Raw genomic sequence first — 16,247 nt, 5'->3', positions numbered from 1 at the left:
CTTCTCTAAATGGGTGAATTTAGGAAACATAGGGATCTCCAAAGAGAAGATCCCCAGGATCAACTAAACAAACTCTATTTGGCTATTTAGAGGAGGTGAGAAGGAAGGGAAGAGGCTGAAGAATTAATTAAATATGGCTCAGAAGGGGGAGAGGGCCCTAATTTTTAGCACATTCATTCATTCATTCATTTGATTTTTTTTCTTAAGGAGGAGAAGCCTGTAGACATTCGATGAAAACTTTCCTAAAAACTAGAAAAAATACCCTAGTCGCCAACTATCACTCTTGTCCTAAACTGAATCAAAACTTATTGGCTCTGACTGACATTGCAAGATATCATAATATGTTATCCTGGAAGCTGCAGAATCTCAATCCTCATCCTATCAGAGGACCTACTAAAAGAAGGGAACTGAAGGCAATTGGAGACACATTTATTGAGAGTATCAGTAGGCTGTTCTGGAAATGTAGCTTAAAAATGATTTTTAAGGACAGAAGAGACTCATTAGTTTAGAGATTGATTAGGTACAATCATTTCTAGAAGTACACAAAAACAGATGAAAAGTGTTAAGGGTCTATAAGATGATATATTATTACTTTCATGTATTTAGCATATTAAATAAAGTTCAAGTGGTTTTGGTTTTTTACTAAAATATACATCAAAAATCTGTTGATAGTAAAAAACTCATTTTAGGATTAGCTTATCACCATGTCATAGAAATAAAATGAAACCTCCTTAAGTATACACTATGATCAAATATCAAATCTCCTATTTAACTGTCACATAATTATTAATGTTTTATGCACTATAAGGTTCAACAGCTCAAAAGAGTGGTATTGTAGGACTGATGAAAATCATGAAAACCTGGAAACACCTAGTCAAATTGCAGAGTTGAAACAGTTCTGTGTTTATTTAGAGTTTATACTCCACCGAATTCTAAAAAGGTTTTGAGAGGAGTTGTATTCAAACACATACAAAACAAAACAACTTAGCTGTACAGATATACTCTATTAGCCTGCACTTTCAAAAACATGCTTGCTAAATTAAAATGCTGCAAAATATATCTAGGAAGAACCATGATGCTGCCCTACATATTTCGACATGTCTAACAAGTTTCAACCTCCCCCCTAGTGTCAAGGGCGGAGGCAATCAGACACACCCCTGATGAGAGGTGGCCGTCTTGCCCTCTGGTCAAATAATTTTGAGACTAGTTTCAAGGTGAGTAATGGCAGTGAAGAACTACATTTTGAACTTCACTAGGTTCTATGCTTCTGGAATAGATTTGGGAACTAGAATTGAAAGAATTTACATTCAAACTGAGATTTTAATGAAGCTTTTTTGAAGGACTTTACAGCAGTATTTCCCAAACTGATTGGGAAAGAAAATACTTTGGGGCTTGAAATGTAGGGATGGGACAAAATCATCTCCTTCAAAAATAAACACAGTGAGATATGGTGAAATAGTGTGCAAATCTAAGGTGTCATGGTCCAGGCCAGAGGAGGTGGGGCGTCAATTGCATTAGCCAGGGTCAAAGTTATGAAATGGACAGAGCCCAAGTGTTTATAAATATAAACCTCAAAGAGGGGGTCGGAGCTGCATGTTCTTTCTTCGTCAGCTTCTCCTCCTTTCTCTTGGTCTCGATCTCTCCCCTCCTCCTCTCTCTCTTTTTTTCTCTCTGAGTCTGTGTCTGTGTCTTTCTCTCTGTCTCTTTTGAAGGGGGACGAAGGGGAATGTGTAGGGAAGGAGTCAGTTAGAAAACTGAAGGAAGGTGGCTGGGGTGCATCGTGTGGACATTTATACTCGAGGTGGAAGTTACAGACAAAGTTTGGTGGGGATAGGAGTCAAGGGGCTGTGCTGAGCTGAGAAAGAAAGAAGAAAGAAATACAAATTTATAGAGCATCTACTATGTGCCAAGCGCTTTTAGAAATATCTCATTTGACCCTCATAATGACCCTGGAGGGTACGTGCTATTATTATCCCCATTTCGCAGTTGAGGAAACTGAGGCAGACAGAAGTTAAGTGACTTGCCCGAGTTCACACGGCTATAAAGTGTCTGAGATTAGATTTGAATTCAAATCTTCCTGACTCCAGGACCAGCAGTCTTTCTACTGCACCACCACCCAGGAAGAGGATGGGATAAAAGAATCAGATTTAGAGCTAGAAAGGACTTTAAAGACCACTGAATGTAACCCCCTTATTTTACAGACCAAGAAACAGAGATAGAGCAAGCTGTGCATAGGCACACAGCAACTAAGTGTCTGGGGCAGAATATGAACTCAGGTTTTCCTGACTCTAAACTCAGCACTGTGGTGGACAGCTCCTTTCAAACATTCATTCACACATTCAATAAACATTTATAAAGTACCTACTCTGTGGCAGGCACTATCCTAAGCACTGAGGATACAAAAAGGGGCAAAAGGTAGTCCTGGCCCTCCCAGAGCTTACTTTATATCACCAGGGCTCCAGGGAACACAGTTTAGGAAATGCCAGCTCCAAAATTATTTATTTCATTGTTTTAAGCAGCATTCCTAAGAGAATAATAAATATAATAGCCAAAACTAAAACAGCACTTTTAAAGTTTACAAAACACTGTGTACATTTTCTCATTTGAGCCTCACAACAACTACTGTAGGTGCTGCTGTTCTCATTTTGCAGATGAGGCAACTGAGGCTCAGAAAGGGGTTAAACGAGTTGCCCACTACCATGAAGTTAGTTAATGTCTGAGGCAAGATTGGAAGCCAAGATTTTCTGACTTCAGGTAAAGCACTCTCCACTAAGCCAGGCTGAAGGGGATATTAAGCATGTCAAAGTAACTCACACTAAGAAATAGTCACTCTTTAATTACCTAAAGGAAATCACAACTTACGACAAACGAGCCTAAAACGTCCCCAAATGTGAAAGGCAAACACAAGTGGAACTACAGACATCTATCAACCACCACAAAAGCTGCAAAGAGAATGGCTAGGCTGACAGTAATTTTTTCCTGTATCTTTCTCATGTGTTACCTTTCACCTCTTCTGTATCTATAGTGTATTTATATGTTGTCTTACTCGTTGGAATGTAAGTTCCTTGACGACAGAGACCATTTTTGCCTTTTCCCGGCTCTTAGCACAGTCCCTGGACATAGCAGATGCTTAAAAAATGCTTGTTCATTGATTAGTTGAAACAGGGTGACCCATAGGGTCAACAGCACCATTCTTTGTGTTATGAATGCAACAACGAAGAATCAAAAAAGAGAGAGACTACAGGCAGGTACACATTTTACAAGTAGAAGGACTTTTTGGAATCTGCTCCCTTTGACCAAAGTCGATGCATTTATTCATAGAATTGGAAATATGTGATGATCAATGATAAATTAGGACAATTAATTAACTGGGACCTTTCCTGTATTCTGGATCTAGATTCACCTTGACATGGAATTCAAGGTGCTCCGATGGCTCCTAAAACTACACCTCCAAGGAGTTCTTCATTTAGGTCCAGCCCTAATCCACTTGTTCTTTCCCTAAACATTGTGTGGCTGCTAATATTTACTGAACAAAATGAAATAATGTTTGTAAGGCTCTTAGCACAGAGCTTGGCATACAATAGGAGCTAAATAAATGCTTATTCCCTCCCCCATAGATATGCCATACTATAACAGCTTTCTGTCATCTAGCATAATCATTAATCATGAACACAGGGTCTTGTTAATAAATGTTTAAGGCTCCATATAATATTTTAAAATATTTTGTTCACATTTAGACATTGAGAGCTCCTATCCTACCAGTACAACTGTACTGATTAATGGGAATGACAGCCAATTTGATTGCCTTGTGTTAGTTTGTATTCCTTCCTTAATAAATAAAACCTAAACTATGACATTTTTCCCCTTTAAGGAGTTTTTTTTTTCCACAGACTAACATTAAAACCTAAGAAGGAACATGAATGACAATTTTCGGCTCCATTGGCTGAACATCAAGAAATCATGTCATACAGTTTTACCTGACAGACGTATTTGCTCTTCCATTTGCTCCATACACATCGACTATTTTCCATCAGCTCCTAAATGACACAGAAAAACAAAGGAGAGGAGAATTGGCTGCTCCATACACAAATACATACATACATATATACATGCATACATAGTGTCATTACCAGTTAAAGTGCTTGTGATTTTCAAGCAGAGGAGATTAGCATTTCACACAAACAAAGATGCATCTGTTTGGAAACTGGTCATTGGACAAAAGCAAAGTTATCATCACCTGAAGGACTGATCCTTTATGAAAATTAAAACTGCTGAAAGAAGTTTACAACAAGGATTGTTTGCTGTCAGTCTTTTAAAACTTTGTGAAAGGTACCTCCAACTCCTTGAGAGTATCTCTAAGTTTTTCTGGACGTCGATTCTGGAGTATCCAAGGATAATCTCGTGCTAGCAAACAAAACATGGAATGCATTTAGATAAATGTGACTTTTTTTAAATCGATACAGAAAAAATTCTGCTAACTGAAAGATTATAAAATTGAAAATGAATATATATAATTGAGATGAAATAGGCTTCATTTCCACTGTCAAATGATAACCTTTTAAAAAGCTTCATTATGGGAACCAGATTTTAACAGGTAATGATATCAGTAACTAAAATTTTATAATGGCAACTACATATTTGGTCTTCAGAGGCAATGCGTAAATTTCCCAAATCTGAGAATTGAGTTCATTAAGATACAAGTATCTGACTCTTTCTTAAAATTTAATTAACTTTACACAAATGGAAAATTCAGGGCAAAAATGGTCATTTCAGAGTTTCAAATACATTATTTTCATATAATAAAGGAGATAATCAATTAATGAATACAACTGTCACATGTGTACTTATTTTTAATAAATGCAAAACTGGGATTAATTGAAAATTTGGTATCAAAAGTTGGACTTATACCCAACCAGAAAAATCAATGGCTGAGGATAAGCCAGATTTAAATGGAAAATACTGACAAAGTTAGAAACATTCTTATGCTTTAACAAGTTAACTTTCTTAAAAAGTATTTTTAAATATTTAAAAATCTCTAAGACCCAATTTGTCTTAAAAGCACTGATTTTAAAAATGAAATTCAGCTGTAAGAAACACACATTTAAAAATTATAAACATCAAGGAATTAAAATCAGTTTGGTTAAAAAGCAGCAATTAATACATGTTAAATACATTATGATGCTATATATTTAGTATAAAAATGGATAAAAATATTCTTTATTTACCTAGTTATAATTCTAAATAACAGGGTAGCAGAGTTACATAGTCAATTGTGGCAGCTAACTTATTGTAGTAAAACCACTTTGCTGTTTATCTTTTCTAAATCAATTTTATTCTAAGTATAATAAACTTGAATATTTGTGATGCAGTCAATATTAAATTTTTTGGAAAGTTGCATACGGCAGCCCCCTCTCATTCTAAATGAGAGTAAAATAAGTTTCAGGTATTTTTATTTTTCAATTTTCAATATTTTCAAAATTTTATTGTACAATCATTAAACTGTATTACTATATAATTAGAAAGTACATATTTTAAAATTTGTGTGAATACAGAGACGTTAAATTTTAACAGTACTAACAATATAAAACCTTCACTATGAGAGTAAAAGTCAACATAAATCCATGTCATGAGTACAGTTAATAGGCATATTATTATGTTTATATAAAATATGAAATAAATATAAAATAGAGCTACTCAAACTTTGGTAAGGCATAGGTTTTAATTGACTAAATCAGTGAGATCTAAGACATGATTTTTATTAATGTTTTCTTTCATTAAAGCAATAAAAATCTGTGAATATAAAACAAAAAATTATTCCAGGAGGAGAAATATCTTTATGCATAAAGCTGGATGTTATTTAATAATTCTGTCAGAAACATGAGCAACAACAAAATGTGACAATTTTGTAGCGATTCTTTAAAAAAACATAAAAGATGCTTACATTCTGCCAATTGCAGCTTCTCTTCTAAGTAACCATGATCTGTTGGTAAAACTATCGGGGAGGGAGAAGCAGGAAAAGTTTAGTAGTCCACTTTATAATTTTTGCCATGAAATTACGATAAAGATTTTAAAATTATTATAAAGTAAACACACATCTACAGAGAAGACAGCTTTGTTTTCACTTCATAGAGAGATCTTAAATTTGTAGTGAAAGAAGGCTTATTCAGGACAACAGGTGGACCTCCAATCTCATCAGATAGTGAAGTGAGCTGCAACTGAATCCTGACCAGAAGCTGAGTCAGTCTGTCAACAGAACTATGGAAACAACATATTACCCACCAAGCTAAGCACTTGGGATGCCCACACAAGCTCTACCTTAACCTGGACTGAAACAGGAAGTAACTCTAGCTGGAAAGACCTTTTGGCCCATCATGAAACTTCTAGGATTAACAGGATTAATCAGATAAAGAAAATTGATCATTCACTCAGAAATGCCAATTTCAGATACCAGGTGAGGATTCAGGAGCACAGCATAGGTGTAGTCTTATGCGTTTATGATGCCCTCTACTGGGATATCAATTAATAGAAATGACTGGACAGTCCAGCAATCAGTCTGATCAATATAAAAATATAAATTTTTCATGCTATCTCACATTTAAAAAAGACTATATTTTATGAAAAACATACCAACTTTGAGATTTTGTAGGTAAATAAAGTACACTTTTCCTGAATGAGCCATTCCCAGAGATAATATGGATGGTGTTCTAAAGTTCTCATTTTTTTATCATCTAGGATATGTAATTTAAATGTTAATTGTATATTTAATTAAAATAGCTAATAGTTTACCTGTTTCTTTCTTCTCATAATACTGGTAGATTCCAATGTCTCTGTCTGAATAATGAGAAGAAATAACATTAAGTTATGGTAAACAGCTTTTGGGGGAAAAGAACTAAGTCAGATTGGATTTTAGAGGGGAAATTCCAGAAGAAAACCCAAGAAGAAAATTCTAACCAGCCAATTAAGAATAAAGACAAATGACTGGAGAGAATGCTGGTTGGGGTTGAGATCCTCCTTGCTCTAGTTCAGTTCAGGATTCCTGGATCCATACTAATTCTGTCCTGTAACAGATTGAATACCTCAGGGAAGGCGCACCAACAATGTGGTCATCCAGATATTTATAGCCAGTTTGTTGAAGGAATGGAGGGAGACATGGTAGGAAATAAACTTCCCAGGGTTGCCTTGGATTAAGGAGAATGAACTTCCAACGGTCACTCAAATTAGGATCTACTGCTATAGATCTAACTACAGAACTGACTGGGATGGGGTTGTTTTGAATGGTGAGTTAATATTTCTCAAGCATTTGACTATCTCAAACTTTAATGACAGAAAAGCAGATTAACTTTAAAGGCGCATTTCTTTTATATATATATATATATATATGGGTATATCTTCTTCCATTCAACTCCTGTACTGAAATAATCAGCTTGTGTTTTCTTTTGGGTAACCTAAGTTGTCCTTCCATAGTGACAAAAGGACTACTGTTAATGTACTTGGGAGCAGTGTGGACTGCCCCCTAGTGACTAAATGCAACTTTGACAACTTTTCTCTTGTCAAACTACAGCAGTTATTTGTACTTAGGTTGTCACAATCGTACTTGTGTGTTGAATGAAGCAATTTATTTCGATTTGCTTAAATTTGTAAAGTATTTTTATTCCAAAGAGTTTAAAACTTCATATCTATACTTTTGCCTAAGCTTTAATATGAAAGTCTAAGAAATGAAGCAAGCAGAGAGAGCCCCCAATTCTCTGACATCTGAATTACAGTACTTGAAACTAAGCCAAATTCCCACTTCCAAATACTAGGTCTCTGGCATAAGGCTAAGCAAAGCCACTACCTCAAAACTAATCATTTACTTCAGCTCAGTTAGAACTACCCAGGTCACAGACAGCCCTAGGAACTCCAGCTCCTTCTAAACAGCTATTTATACAGCCACAGTCTTAGATGAGAAACATATTTTAGGTTTTGAGAACAAACTAACTCCAGAACAGTCTACCTGTACATACTTGCCCTGCAGCTGATGACCAAGTCCAGAGACAGTACCAGTTCTAGGTACAAACACCATCATGAGTTCTGTGTACTATAGCTAAAATGAATGTCTCTCAGCCTGTGAAACTTTTCTATCACTTCTAAAGAATCACAAACGAGCAATATGCTTTGTAGACTTTACATACAATTTCAATGTTTCTTTTTATAGAGAGAAAAAAACCCTTATTTTCCCATGTTTCTCTGAAATATAGTCTTTAGTGTCCTCCAGATAATACTGGATTCCATTCTTATACTGTTGTTACATGAACTTGGAAAAGTTCCTAAACAGTTCCACATACGGCTTTCTCTATTTACACACAGGTGCTAATAATATGCCTCTCTATTTACCTCACTCAGCCTGCTAAGAATATAGGGATATTATGTTAATACCACTGTTTGGGCATTCCATGAAAGCATTATGAATCACAGCATTAACTACATCTCTAGTACATCGACTTATCCAAGCAAGTTTGATTTTTCAGACTGTGTGCAATAAAATGCGCAGGCTTTCTCAACCACTAGCTTGCATTGCATCAGTCAACACTTCATTCGAATTAGTAACACGTAAATCCTAGCAACAGATGAATAATATTTTAATTAAAATTAATTTTAATGAGGAAGCTGAATGACAGGAAATATTCTTCAGAAAACTTAATCTTAATGGAATTATTTTTTTAAATTCAGCTCTTAGCTCTAAGATACATTGTCATTAGCGTCCACCAGCAAAAAACAGCAAGGGCATACATTCATCTTTTCGACACCCCCAGTTTAAATGTCTTACTGAAAATCCTTATGTTAGGTGACTTCAGTACCACAAATATCTACATCTCAATTTAATACTTCTATGTTTTAGCAGACATTCAGTTATGGCTTTTTGAATGCTTATATGTGTATGTGTATGTGTGTGTATAAAGACATATAAATTTCTTACTGCACAAAAAAGAAACATTTAAGTATTAGCTATCTTTTTTTTAACTTATTTTTCATCCATTAAGAAGAATCATCTTGTCATGAACAAGGTATACATCATATACCTGATACTATTTTTACTTTCTACTCCCAATTAATCAAAAATGTTGAAACATTTGAAGTACTTAAACATTAGAAAATATGTAAGCATGGCTAACTAAAGTTAACACAAAATAACTTGCACTAATATTACTACTGAAGTTGTAAAAGAAGCAATAACTGTTGTGGCTTTTTGATGTGACTTTCACCACAAACACAGAAGTAGTTCTTAAGTGTGACTACTTTCTCATCTATATGAAACAACAAATGAGATTCACTGGTCTATTTATACTCCAAAAGCCTAATTCTCACAAAAGTAGGAAATAAGAGGAGGAGATAGTTTTATGTCTTTGACATTATGCAAAAATAGTAGTTTTTACATATGCTATTTTACCATTAATGAATCCAAAAGTTTATGGTTTTAATTTAAGCTTGTATGTTACCCCCCACCAAATTACAGGTTAATAAAGTAAGCTTGCCCTCCTAAATAAAAAAATCAAAACATTGTTTTTTAGGGGGAAACTCAAAGAATTAAAGAAAATAATTTCAAATACTTGTTTCTTAATGGAACATGCTAGAAACCTAGGCTTTATTCTGTAATATTGCAAAGCATTTTTTTCTACCCAAAACACTGAAAATACTAAGAAAATGAAAGAATGTAATAATAATTAGGTATCTTCCCTGCAAATGCTTGAAATGTTATTTTAGTATCAAATTACTAGTCTATTATCAGCTAGCCTACTAATATTAATAAATAAAAATTAGCTAATAGGGGAAACCCAGAATACAACTGGAAATGTGGATCTTAAGAACAGAAATAAATCAGTCACAATAAAATTAATTTTCACTACTGAAAATTCTACTCTAATGTAAGTTGAAATAAACACTTCTAATTGAGATCATAAGAAGCAATTCTATAATACTTAATAAGTTAATTTATAAATACTATGAACATATTTTAAATTCAAATGAGTTCACACATGTAAAGCATTTTACAAACATTAAAGCTTATATGAATGTAAGCTATTTTAATATGAAAAAACAATTACTGTTCAATTAGAGTTTCTAGGCTTTGGTATTAATTGTTTTCAATTTTGTTATTTTTCTTTGAAGAAAAATAAGACTGGTCGAGATGACTTACCTTCAATATGTAGGGTATTCTTTAAAGACCAGAGGTGCAATTCAGTCAAGCAGAAAGACATCTGCTGGCAGAAAGAATCTCCGTCCAATAAAATAAAAAAGTTTAAAAGGGGTCAATTAATTACTTTTGATTACTAATGAAAGTAAAAGTCTCAGAAAGAATCATTTGTTACTAGTAGTATTTGAGAAGCAAAATAAAGTAAAACAAGTAATCATAATTCTATTGCATTACTATTTATTTTTGCCACAAAGAAGGATGAGTTCTAGCAGAAAAACTGTAAATTGTATTTTTTTCGGATTGTCATATATAGAAAGGTGGTAGAAGGAATGTTCATATTTTGAATTTTTAATAGATTACAAACTGATAGTTCTGATTTTTAAAGCTTATTGCATTTTAATTCCATGTATATGTGTATATATATATATATATGTATGTATATATTCGTAATAAGAATCATTTACTATCTCCTAAATACAAGATGGTCCAATTAAAATGAAAGCTGCAAGGTTGTATAGTTACTATTACCTTATTTAAAGCAATACATTTGCTTTAAAGTAAACTGTATGAAACCATATTAGTATTCAGATTAGTTTGTTAATCTGCATGTCATGCTGGATCCAGATACTATTTCCAGCTGCATAAAGAATCATGGTAACAAAATATACTTCCCATATTTACTTCTTGCTTAACAGCAAGATCTAATGATAAGTACCTTTCTTAAATAATTTAGCCTCATTAATGTGAAAGAATTAGAGGAAACTCAGCCTGAATTTTTGAGTCTTTTAAAGAAAATACAATTTAATTACTTTCAAATAATATATAATCAAAATTTATTTTCCCCTAAAGGTAGTAAAATCAATGATTTTCAAATCAATTTACGGGTGACTAAAGAATTTTGAAAATTTCTCTATGGAAGTTTTTGGTAGGAGAAAACAACTGCTATCTTCTCTAAGGAAGTGACTAAAACATTAACTGATATATATATATATACACACATATATATACATATTTCACACATAGTATTTTATCATTATGAATCCAAAATCTTATGGTCTTGATTTAAACACAAATGTAAAAAAATAGTATTTATATAGATAAATGACAGATAGATACACAGACATATATAGAATACATGTTGTGATCCATATATACATATATATAAATACACACATATGTATATAAAACATCTGCATTGAATTGAGTAGCTCCCCTTTGACCTGTTGATTATTTTACAAATATCTGAAAGTCAAATAGAATGCCAAAAATTACGTTTAGCTATAGCTTAAACTTTCTAGTCCACCAACTTAATTAGCCTAAGAGAAAGAAAAAAGGGTCAAACCTCTCTTTCACCCAAGGTGAGGAGGAGCACTAGCACAGCAGAGCTTATGGCCACAGTGGAGGGGGGGACCCTCCTCAAAGTTACAGGACAAAAAAGAGTGCCTGTGGTTGCTCACAGACCAGAGTTCAGGCCAGAGGGGTAGTAAACACACCTCTTCTTAGATCATACCACCTTGGAAGAAATGAAAATTTTTACAAGTCCCTAGAGGTATCTCCAAAAACTGCTGCCCAAAACCCCTGAAGCTGGGACAATGCACCCTCCACCCTGGGAACAGAGACCTATTTTAACAAAGAGTTAAAAGTGAAGTAATAGGCTGGAAAATGAGCAATCAATGTGAAAAAAAACAAACTGCCTGTAGAAAATTACTATGGTGACAAGAAAGATCAAAACACACTCAGAAGAAGACAATAAAGTCAAAGCTCCTATATCCAAAGCCTCCAAGAAACATATTAATTGGTCTTAAGCCATGGAAGAGCTCAAAAAAGGATTCTGAAAATCAAATAAGAGAGGTAGAGGAAAATAAGGAAGATAAATGAGAGTGATACAAAAAAAAAGCATAAAAAATGAGTTAACAGCTTGGGAAAAGAGACACAAAAAATACTGAAGAAAATAACACCTTAAAAAACAGACTAAGACAATTGGTAAAAAAAAAAAAAAAATGTCCAAAAACTCAGTGAGGAAAAGAATGCCTTGAAAAGCAGAACTGGACAAATGGAAAAGTGGGTGCAAAAGTTCACTGAAGAAAATAATTCCTTAAAAATTAGAATAGAGCAAATGAAAGTTACTGACTTCATGAGAAATCAAGAAATGATAAAACAAAACCAAAAGAAAAAATAGAAGACAATATGAAACATCTCACTGGAAAAACAACTGACCTGGAAAATAGATCCAGGAGAAATAATTTTATACATAGGAGAAACGAAAGAATAGTATTTCAAAATTCCAAAGAGGACAGAGTATCCAGGACAGATTGATCGATAAATGAATGGATGAAAATGCACAGAGTTAAAATAAGGGAGAGCAGATTAAAGGTGGCAGTAGTCAGAAGCAAAACAGATTTTTGAGGAGAGGCAGAGTAAAAAGAGAGAGACAGAAGGATAAACAAGAAAAAATAGGATGGAGCGAAATACACAATTAGTAATTATAATGGTGAATGTGAATGTGAACTTACCCATAAAATGGTAGCAAACAGCAGAATGTATGAGAAACAAAAATCTCACTCTTTACAAGAAACATACTTGAAACAGAAACACATAAAGTTAAAATAAGGGACTGGAGCAGAATCTATGTATTGTTAAAGTATTTTTGCTTAATTTGGAGATCTTTCCCATCCAATAACAGGCCCATGTGACCTGCTTAAATCACATGGAAGCCTAAGTCATATGGTGGGAGGGGCTTGCTGAACTGGTGGAATGAACTGCTGGAGCAGAACAGGGAAGAAGTAAGTAAGAATAGTTAGAGCGGAGTGAGAGAGAGGATGCAGGAAGGCAGAGAGACAGCATTGTGAGTGTTGGTTTGGGGATGGAGGTATCCCCTGCAGTGTTAATGTGTATTGACTTCTTTGTTGGGATTTGGTTTTCTGGTGTCTGAATAAATGTTTTTCTTCTTCTACCTTCTATATGGAGAGTCTGTTATGGTTTGCAATTCAGAAGTATGCCAGCATATCCATAGTCACTATTGGTGTTGTGATACGTGGGTGATACAATCTATTATGCTTAAACTGAGGTAAAAAAAAAAAAGGCAGGGATAGAGATTATGAAATCAGACAAAACAAAAGCAAAAAATAGACTTAATTACGAGAGATAAGCAGGAAACTACATTTTGCTAATAGGTATCATAGACCATGAAGTAATATCAATATTGAACATATACAGCATGTACCAAATGGCATACCATCCAAATTCTTAAAGGAAAGGTTAAATAAGTTACAGGATAAGATAGACAATGAGACTACATACACTAGTAATGGACCTTAATTTTCCCTCTCAGAACTAGAAAATCTAATCATAAAATGAAAAAGAAAGAAGTTAAGGAGACAGAAAGAATTTTAGAAAAGTTGGATATGATAGACCTCTGGAAAAAATGGAATAGAAATAGAAAGAAGGATGCCTTTTCTCAGCTGCATGTAAAGCCTTGACAAAAACTGGCCATATTGTCAGAGCATAAAAACTTCACAAACAGATGCAAAAAAAAGCAGAAATACTAAATTCACCCTCTTAAGATTACCACATAATAAAAACTGCATTAAATAAAGAACTTTTAAAGTGTGAATTAAAAATAATTGAAAACTAAATGATCTATTCCTAAAGAATGTAGATCAAAGAAGAAAATCACAGAAACAAACAATAATTGCGTTAAAGAGAATGACAACAACGAGACAACATACCAGAATCTGTGGGATAAGCCAAAGCAATACTTAGGGGAAATTTTATATCTTTAAACACTGAAATCAATAAAAAAGAGAAAATGTATATCAACAAATTGGGCATGCAATTAAAAAAACAGAAAAAGAATTTAACTTATTCGTAAAACATTTAGCTATCAAATCTACGGATAAGGGAAGAATATATGACCAAACAAGAGACTGTACAAATTTTTTAACGTAATGAAATCAAAATTATCCATTTTATATCCTGTAATGCTCTCTACCAAAACCAATGTGGCCAAAATTATAAGGAAAGCAGAAAACTCAGAAAAAAAATTATTACAGTAAATTTCTCTCTGATGAACACTTTATTTCTCAAATATATAGAGAACTAAGTCAATTTATAAGAATGCAAGTCATTCCTCAATGGATAAATGGTCAAAGGAAACAAATAGGCATTTTTTAGATGAAGAAATAAAAGATATCTGTAGTCACGAAAAAAATGGTCTAAATCATTATTGATAAGAGAATGGAAATTAAAACAACTCTGAGGTACTACCTCACATAAAAAAGGTGTGCAAGAAAGAGCTTTTACAGTAGAGGGGGAAATGGGGAAGGTGGTAGGCAACACTTAAACCTTTCTCTCCTTGTAAGTGGCTCAAAGAAAGAATAATATCCACACTGAACTGGGGATAGAAATCTATCTTACCCAACAAGAAAGTGGGAGGGGAAGGGGATAAGAGAAGGAGGCAGTGGCAACAGAAAGGGGGTACTTTAAGGCATGCAGTAGAACAAAACAGATTTTGAGGAGGAAAATCCTAAAAATCAAAGGAGAGACTAATAAAACTATAAATAAGAAAACCATTAAACTAATAAATACAACTAGGAGCTGGGTTCATAAAAAAAATAGATAAATCATTGGTTAATTTGATTTTAAAAAGAAAGAAAACCAAATTACCAGTATCAAAACTGAAAAGGTGAATGGTACCAACAATGGTCAAAGGATATGAACAGGCAGTTTTCAGATAAAGAAATCAAAACTATCTATAGTCATGTGAAAAAATGCTCTAAAATATAATTGATTAGAGAGTGCAAATGAAGACAATTCTGAGATACCACCTGATACCTATCAGATTGGCTAACATGACAGAAAAAGAAGATGACAAATATTAGAAAGGATGTGGAAAAATTGGGACACTAGTGCACTGTTGGTGGAGTTATGAGGTGATCCAACCATTCTGAAGAGAAATTTGAAATTATGCCAAAAGGGCTATAGAACTGTAATATCACTACTAGTCCTGTATCCCAAAAAGATCAAAGAAAAAGGGAAAGGATCTATTTGTACAAAAATGTTTATACCAGCTCCTTTTGTGGTAGACAAGAAGTGGAAAATGAGGGGATGTCCATCAGTTGGAGAATGCTGAATAAGCTGTGGCATGTGATTGTGATGGAATATTACTGTTCTACAAGCAGAATGGTTTCAGAAAGACTGGGAAGACATCTATGAACTGATGCACAGTAAAGTGGGCAGAACCAGGAAAACATTTTACAAAGTAACATCAATACTGTACAATGATCAACCGTGAATGACTTAGCTATTGTGATCAATGCAATGATCAAAGGCCATTCCAAAGGACTAATGATGAAAAATGCTATCTGCACCCAGAGAAAGAACTGACAGAGTCTGAATGCAAATTAAAGCATAATTTTTTCACTTTCTTTTCCTTTTAAGTTTTTTTCTTGCAACATGGATAATATGAAAATATGTTGTACATGATTTCATATATATAATTGATGTTACATTTCTTGATTTCACAATGGGTGGGATGAGAGTGGGAGGGAAAGAAATGGGAACTCAAAAATTTTTAAATGTTAAAAATAAATTAATAACTTTAACAAAATAAAAACAAAAACCCACTGAGAAGCGAACAGAAGGAAAACAAGAATAATCAATAATCAAGACTGCTTTGAAAGTAACTTGTTGAATCTGTGATATTCAAATTTATAAATTTTAAAAGAAATACAAGTTGTAGATAAGAGGGGATCACAAAATCATGTACAATGTAAATGCTCATTTTATTTGGTGTTTAAGTTCTGAATAAAAAACGGAAAAGAAATCAGTGTAGTTACATTGTAATTCTCTCTCTCTCTCTCTCTCTCTCTCTCTCTCTCTCTCTCTCTCTCTCTCTCTCTCTTTCTTTCTCTCACTCACCAAAAAATGGTATTATTTAGCTTGATCATCCACTTTACCAGAGTTGATTGTATATGACTTTTGATTGCTGGTAATATTATATACAACATGCTGTACACACTAAAAGAACTTCCAAAAGAGCGATTCCAAAAAATATTCTGAGAAAATGGAGGTGTCA

General features: G+C 33.7%; 1 protein-coding gene across 3 annotated transcripts in view; it reads right to left on the bottom strand.

Annotated features, from left to right (window-relative positions):
- The window catches only part of WDPCP (WD repeat containing planar cell polarity effector), a 375,521-nt gene that overhangs the window by 267,992 nt on the left and 91,282 nt on the right, over nt 1-16,247 (bottom strand). For 2 of the 3 annotated variants that reach the window (XM_072635424.1, XM_072635427.1), the window contains exons 3-7: nt 10,175-10,259; nt 6,787-6,831; nt 5,942-5,992; nt 4,334-4,404; nt 3,978-4,037 (exon numbers count right to left, since the gene is read on the bottom strand). In XM_072635424.1, coding sequence (XP_072491525.1) covers nt 3,978-4,037; nt 4,334-4,404; nt 5,942-5,992; nt 6,787-6,831; nt 10,175-10,235 — 288 coding nt within the window. In that variant the 5' untranslated portion in view covers nt 10,236-10,259. The remainder of the gene's footprint in view (nt 1-3,977; nt 4,038-4,333; nt 4,405-5,941; nt 5,993-6,786; nt 6,832-10,174; nt 10,260-16,247) is intronic. The other variant, XM_072635425.1, reaches the window with a different exon arrangement.

This window comes from Notamacropus eugenii, chromosome 1 (genome assembly GCF_028372415.1).
Source record: "Notamacropus eugenii isolate mMacEug1 chromosome 1, mMacEug1.pri_v2, whole genome shotgun sequence".
In the NCBI taxonomy this organism is placed as follows: domain Eukaryota; kingdom Metazoa; phylum Chordata; class Mammalia; order Diprotodontia; family Macropodidae; genus Notamacropus; species Notamacropus eugenii.
Note: the sequence above shows the minus strand (reverse complement) of the source record. Positions and strands in the feature narration are given on the sequence as shown.